General features: G+C 52.9%; 1 protein-coding gene across 1 annotated transcript; it reads left to right on the forward strand.

The window, feature by feature from the left end:
- Positions 1 to 128: 128 nt before the first annotated feature.
- Positions 129 to 1,067, forward strand: LOC132482507 (melanoma-associated antigen 10-like). The gene is made up of 2 exons (XM_060087827.1): positions 129 to 262; positions 380 to 1,067. The coding sequence occupies exons 1-2, from the start codon at positions 129 to 131 to the stop codon at positions 1,065 to 1,067; spliced, it is 822 nt and encodes a 273-aa protein (XP_059943810.1).
- Positions 1,068 to 7,152: the final 6,085 nt, after the last annotated feature.

Below are 7,152 nucleotides of genomic sequence, written 5' to 3' on the forward strand. Positions count from 1 at the left end.
CCCGGGGTGCCTTTCTCCGCCGAGGCCGCTCACACGCCCTCTCTCCCCCAGGTCCGTGGTCCCTACCTGTCGCCCCTGCCCACACTCCCGTCGGCGGCCCGACCCCAGTCATCATGCCCCTGGTCGAGATGAGTGAGCTCCGCCAGCCGGAGGCAGACTTTCAGACCCCAGTCCCGGCCCAGGGCCTGGTGGAGGCACAGCTGTTGGGGGCTGAGGGGGAGGAGGCCGTATCCCCCTCGTCCTCCTCTTCTTACTCTGACCTGTTCCTGGGCACCTCGGAGGAGGTGGCTGATGCTGGAGAACCCAGTCCCCCCCAGAGCCCCTCCCCCACTGCCAGGGCCACCCCTCCATGGAGCCAATGTGAAGACGACGGCCTCAGCCCCCAAGATGAGGAAGGGCCGAGCACCTGGCATGACCAGGAAGATGTGCTCCAACATGCTCTATGTCAGAAGGTGGATGAACTGGTGGCGTTCCTGCTGTTCAAGCATCAGACCAAGGAGTCGACCACAAAGGCAGAAATGCTGACCATCCTCAAAGATTACCAGGACCACTTCCCCATGGTCTTCAGGCGAGCCTCCGAGGACATGCGGCTGATCCTTGGCCTCGACGTGAAGGAAGTGGACCCCAGCAATCACTCCTATGTCCTCGTCCCCACCCTGGGCCTCACCTACGATGGGATGCTGAGTGACAGGCCGAGCATGCCCAAGACCGGCCTCCTGGTGCTGCTCCTGGGCCTGATCCTCCTGGAGGCCGACTCTGTTGCCCCTGAGGAGGTGGTCTGGGGAGCACTTAGCAAGATAGATGTGTGTGCCGGGAGGGAGCACTACATCTATGGGGAGCCCAGGGAGCTCCTCACCAAAGTGTGGGTGCAGGAGGGCTACGTGGAGTACCGGCAGGTGCCCCACAGCGACCCCGCCCGCTACGAGTTCCTCTGGGGTCCCCGGGCCTACGCGGAGACCAGCAAGTGTCAGGTCCTGGAGCATCTGCACAGGGTCAGTGAATGGGATCCCAGGTCCTTCCCATCCCTGTCTGCAGAGGGTGTGAGCGACGAGGAACAGGGAGCCTGAGCCAGAGCAGCAGCCAGGCTCCTTCCAGGCCCGCGTCCAGCAGCTTCTCCTGTGGGGCAGGAAGGGAGGCTGATCCTTCACTCTGAGTTTGAAGAGGGAGTGGTCAGCCTTCTAAGCAGTGAGGGCCCGGGCAAGTTGGGGCAACCCGGTGTAGCATCTTTGTTTTCCTGTTTTCTAAGATGACATGGAAATTCATCTGTTTCCTTTAGTGATTTTTCAAATGTTGTTCTTTTTCATAGAAGATGTTTTAAATGCCAATACTTTGTATTTTTTATACAATTTTTAAAGGTTACATTCAATTTACAGTTGTTACCAAATATTGGCTCTACTCCCCGTGTTGTACAATACATCCTTGTAGCCCGTCTTACACCCCAAAGTTTGTGCCTCCCAGTCCTCCATCCCTGTAGTGCCCCTCCCTCATCCCTACTGATAAGCACTAGTTTGTTCTCTGTATCTTTGAGTCTGCTTCTTTTTTGATATATTCACTAGTTTGTTGTATTTTTTAGATTCCACATATGAGTGATATCGTGCATTATTTGCCGTTCCCTTAAGTAAGTCTGACTTACTTCACTTAGCATGTTGCCCTCCAAGTCCATCCATGTTGCTGCAAAAGGCAAAAGGCAAAAGTTTGTTCCTTTTTTATGGCTGAGTAGTAGTCCATTGTACATATACAGTACCTGTTCTTTATCCATTCATTTGTCGATGGACACTTAGGTAGCTTCCGTATCTTTGCAATTGTAAATAATGCTTCTATGAGCATTGGGGTGCATGGATCTTTTCGAGTTAGTGGGGTTTTGAGGGGATATATACCCAGGAGTGGAATTGCAGGATCCTATGGTAGTTCTGTTTTTAGTTTTTTGAGAAACCTCTATGCTGTTTTCCCCAGTGGCTGCACCAATCTACATTCTCCCAACAGCGTACAAGGGTTCCCTTTTCTCCACATCCTCACCTACATTTGTTATTTGTGTTCTTTTTCATGATAGGCATTCTGACTAGGTGTGAGGTGATATCTCTTTGTGGATTTGACTTGCAGTTGCCTGATGATTAGTGATGTGGAGGATCATTTCATGTGCCTGTTGGCCATCTGCATTTTCTCCTTGAAAAAATGTCTATTCAGTTCTTCTGCCCATGTTTGTAATTGGGTTGTTTGTTTTCTTGATGTTGAGTTGTATGAGCTGTTTATATATATTGGATATTAATCCTTTGTCAGTCACTTCAGCTGCAAATCTTTTCTCCCATTCAGTAGGTTGTCTTTTAGTTTTGTCAGTGGTTTCCTTTGTTGTGCAAAAAAGCTTTTAAGTTTAGTTAGGTCCCATTTGTTTATTTTTCCTTTTACTTCTTTTCCTTAGGAGATAGATCCAAAAACATATTGCTGTGATTTATGTCAAAGAGTGTTCTGCCTGTGTTTCCCTCTAGGAGTTTTATAGTATCCGGTCTTACATTTAGGCCTTTACCCTATTTTGCATTTATTTTTGTTTATGCTGTTGGACAATGGTCTAATTTCATTCTTTTACATGTAGCTGTTCAGTTCTCTCAGCACCACTTATTGAAGAGACTGTCTTTTCTCCAGTGTCTACTGTATTCCTGCCTAGTTTGTTGTAGATTAATTGACCATAGGTGCGTGGGTTTATTTCTTTGCTTTCTATCCTGTTCCATTGATCTATTTGTCTGTTTTTGTGCCAGTACCATACTGCTTTGATTACTGTAGCTTTATACTGTAGTGTGAAACCAGGGAGTATGATTCCTCCAGCTCTGTTGTTCTTTCTCAAGATTGTTTTGGCTCTTCAGGGTCTTTTGTGTTTCCATAGAAAATTTAAAATTATTTGTTCAAATTCTGTGTAAAATGCCAAGAGTATTTTCATAGGAATTGCATTGATTGCAGTTCTGTAGGTTGACTTGAGTAGTATGGTCATTTTAACACTACTGATGCTTCCAATTCAAGAATGCAATGTTATCTTTCCATCTGTTTGTGTTGTCTTCAGTTTCTTTCACCACTGTTATACTTTTCAGTGTACAGGTCTTTTGCCTCCTTAGGTAGGTTTATTCCTAGGTATTCTATCATTGTGATGCAATGGTAAATGAGATAGTTTCCTTAATTTCTCTGATACTTTGTTTTTAGTGTATACAAAGGCAACTGATTTCTGTATATTAATAATAGTATTTAATAAGCTTCAGTTTCTACGTTTGTGAATGGTATTGACCACATATATTTGTACTGATCCAATACAAGGCTGAATTTTGGTATTTGTAAAATCAACTGGGAAACATTCCTTCATAGTTTGTGATCCCAACCTAGATAACACAGCATTGCAATAGGAGTTTACTTGGAAATGTGAAAGTAATTACCAGTACAATTCATGGCCACCGGGTTGTTCTTCGGGACACCACGTCGTCGGCTCAGTGGTGCGTGCCCTGCTGTGGGACTGTCCTGTGCCCACCACAGGGCAGGGCCAGGCCCCAGGCATGTGGGCCATAGGGGGAGGGGCTTCCCTGAGGGGAGCAGGCATTGCCAGCACACATCGTCCTGGAGAGAGGCCACATGTGGGGCCCTCAGGAAGGGAGACTGGGGGGGGGATGGAGGGCCGATGGGTGGGGTGTAGCGGAGGCACCTTGTTGGGGACCCCGGGGGGGGGAACCCGTGGGGTCCGGTGGCCGTTAGAAGTTCCTCTCTGTGTTATCATGCCCTCCGTTCAATGGTTTCAGTCAATGTTTCTCTTTAATAAATTTCTCGGAACGTTTCAGCTGAGTGTGGCCTCCGCAGTGGGCAATGGAGGGAAAGGATTGCTGCGGGTGAGGGTGGGGGTCCAGAGTCGGATTCCTGCTCAGCACCTGTGGGACACCTCTCCAGTGAGAGGGTAGGCTAGGCACTTTGCAGACCCAGACATGGTGAGGGTTCTTCTTCCATTTCATAGGTGAATTGTAAAGTTTTAGCGAAAACTGATAATTGCCTGAAAAGGCAGTAGAGAAGTTAAAATGTAAATGAAAAACTTGATTATCTCAGCAGGAAAAAGGGAACATAGGAGCAACAATAGTTGGACTGACAGTGCTACGGACTGAATATTTGTAATCCTCTCCCCCTCATTCACCTGTGAAATTCTAACCCCCAAAGGGATGGGATTTGGAGGTGGGGCGCTGGGAAGTGATTAGCCCATGCTGGGGGAGCCCTCATGGATGAGATTAGCTCCCTTATAAAAGAGACCCCAGACAGCTGCCTCATCCTCTTGTGCCATGTGAGAAGATGGCTAGTTGATACAACTAGACAAGAAATCAATCCATATAAAGAAGAGCTTTATTACTATTGCTTTATTACTCAGCTGTACAGAGGAACGAAATGGGTCGTTTGTAGAGACGTGGATGGATCTAGAGACTGTCATACAGAGTGAAGGAAGTCAGAGAGAGAAAAACAAATATCGTATATTAATGCATATGTGTGGAACCTAGAAAAATGGTACAGATGAACCGGTTTGCAGGGCAGAAACAGAGACACAGATGTAGAGCACAGACATATGGACACCAAGGTGGGAAAATGGTGGGGGCGGGGGTGGTGGTGGTGTGATGAGTTGGGAGATTGGGATTCACAAATGTACAATTTTATGTACAAAATGGGTAACTAATAAGAACCTGCTGTATAAAAAATTACATAAAATAAAATTCAAAAACTAAAAAAAACAAAAGAAATCAGAATAGGTTTATGACATTATCAGTCACAGTAGAAAACCACCTGTAAAGACAAATTGAGTTATTTGCCACAACGGGCTCTGCATCGCCAAGTTTGCTCCCCCAACTCCACAGCCTTGCAGGGAGGCCTTCCTATTGGTGGAAGGCCAATGGGCGTGTCTTTTGCTTCCTGAGGCGCCAAACCTTGGGACCTCAGGCCCTCAGTGCGCATGGCTACTGCTGCTCCCGTAGCAAAGCGCCTCCTCACGTGCTCTTGTCATCCAACCACTTTCTCTGTAAAGAGACGTCTAGAACTTTCTCCCTCATCTCCCTGGAGCTTCCGGGAGCACCCGGAAACCCACGTGGCGTTCGCACAGAGTGCCTGGGACCGTCAGCTGCAGAGTTCCTGGCTGCACTGCTGAGACGAGCTCTTCAGCCCCTTCTGAGCAGGACTCCGGAGTCATCCACAGAGTCAGAGCAAGTCAGGAGACAGGCGGGGGCTTTGCCGGGGGCTGGACTCCACAGGTACCGGGGGCCCTGGGAAGGAGTGGAGGTGGGGGGAGGGCTACGGGCTGCTCGGTTGGGAGTGGGGGAGCGGCGGCGGAGGGCAGCGGGTTGAAGGGGGGCTGAGGGAAGGGTCCCCCTGTGTTCGGGTCCGAGGGGAGGACCGCTGGCTGCTGGGGTGGCTGGTGGGGGGCGTTTTCGAGTCGGGGTGCAGAGGGTGGGGCTAATGGCTAAGCGTGGGGGGGCCGGAGGAGAGGGCTTCCTGCTGGATGGGTGGGTCCGGCTTTGGGGGCCAGAGGAGAGGACGACTGGCTGTGGGGGTGGGGAGGATGGGATGGGCGGGCCCCCGCCCCACGGGCTGACAAGGGAGGGGAGGGCTAACGGCTGCTGCGTGTGGCGGGAGGAAGGGGGAGGTACTCCTGGCTGAGGCGGGGGTCGATGGGGAGGACTCCCGGGCGCGGGTTCGGTAGTTGTTAGGGGAGCTCCCGCCGGGGCGGGGCGGGGCGGGGCGTGGGGTGGGGGGGAGGACGCTCGTGGCACGAATGGGGCTCGGGCTCCCGGGTGGGCGGGGGCACGAGGGGTGGGCTCTGCGTCTGGGGTGCGAGAGCTGAGAGCCCCTGGTGCTGAGGGTGCTCGGAGGCGAGAGAGGCACTCAGATGTCTGTTCATGAGGGGGCGCCAGCGGAGAGTCAAGGTGAGGAGTCGAGGGAGCGCTGAGGGACCCCCGCGGGATCATCTCAGCCCTGAGAAGCCCTGGGCTTGGTGGCCTGGTGTGTTGTGCATAGATTCCCCCTGGGGGTCTCGGGACAGTGAAAGCCTTGGTGTGAGGGTCCGGCCTCGGGTGAACACAGGGGGCGTCCCCGGACCTGCCAGGGCTCGAGCTGAGGACTCTGAAGGAGGACAGAGGGGACGCCATTGATCCCCGCCCCTGCCATCAGCCCTGGGCAGTCCCGGGACGGAATGAGCACTTGGCAAGGAGTTTTGACTTCTGCCTCCAGGTCTCAGAGACACTGGGGACCTGGTGTAAGGGGCGGGGCCTAAAGAGGGCGGAGGGAAGAATCCCAGGACCTGCCGGGAGTCGAGGTGAGGAACCTGAGGGAGGAATGAGCGGACCCTGGACCCCAGAAGAGAGGGGGCCCTGGGGAGGCGATAGGGTGGGATGACCCCATGCAGCACTTCCTGACATCCGGGTCTCAGAGACCCTGGCGAGGGGTTAAAAGGGGCGGGGTCTCAGAGAGGCTGGGGAGGGGGTATAAGGGGCGGGGTCTCAGGCGGGCACAGGAGAGAATCCCAGGTCCTGCGTGGAGTCAAGGTGAGGGCCCTGAGGGAGGACTGAGTGCAGCCTGGACCCCAGAACAGAGCTGGCCCTGGGAGGCCATAGGGTGGGATGAGCACAGCAGCACATCCTGACATCCGGGCCTCAGAAAAGCTGGGGACCTGGGATAAGGGGCAGGGTCTCATGAGGGCAGAGGGTAAAATGTCAGGTCCCTGGTGGACTAAGGTTAGAGCCCTTAGGCAGGACTGAGGGGACCCTGAGAGAGGACAAAAAGGACCCACCAGATCCCCGCCCTGGCAGGTGGCCGTGGGAGGCCCCGGGGCGGGATGAGCACAGTAGGCCTGTCCTGACGTCCTGACGTCCGGGCCTCTGAGAGACTGGCGCCCTGGTAGAAGGAGCAGGGACTCACACTGGCAGACGGGACAATCCCAGGTCCTGCCCAGAGTCCAGCCTGCACGCGAGGAAGCAAGGATTGAGGACGTTAGACCCCAACACAGGGAGGGATGCTTTGCCCTTCCACGGGGGCCTTGGAGGCGCCAGAGCACGGTCAGCAGATGAGATGTTTCCTGACTTCTGGCTCAGGGTCCTCGGGAGGTCAGGTGTTTGGTGTGAGGGGTGAGGCTTCAGGTCCGCAGAGGGTGGACTCCCA

This window comes from Mesoplodon densirostris, chromosome X, assembly GCF_025265405.1.
Source record: "Mesoplodon densirostris isolate mMesDen1 chromosome X, mMesDen1 primary haplotype, whole genome shotgun sequence".
NCBI classification, from domain to species: domain Eukaryota; kingdom Metazoa; phylum Chordata; class Mammalia; order Artiodactyla; family Ziphiidae; genus Mesoplodon; species Mesoplodon densirostris.

What these genes read in the sequence shown, in the direction of transcription:
- LOC132482507 (XM_060087827.1), top strand. Translation starts at nt 129, where the DNA reads ATGAGTGAGCTCCGCCAGCCGGAGGCAGACTTTCAGACCCCAGTCCCG. An exon ending in TCCTCTTCTTACTCTGACCT is followed by an intron (nt 263 to 379) that starts GTTCCTGGGCAC and finishes CGACGGCCTCAG; the next exon opens with CCCCCAAGATGAGGAAGGGC.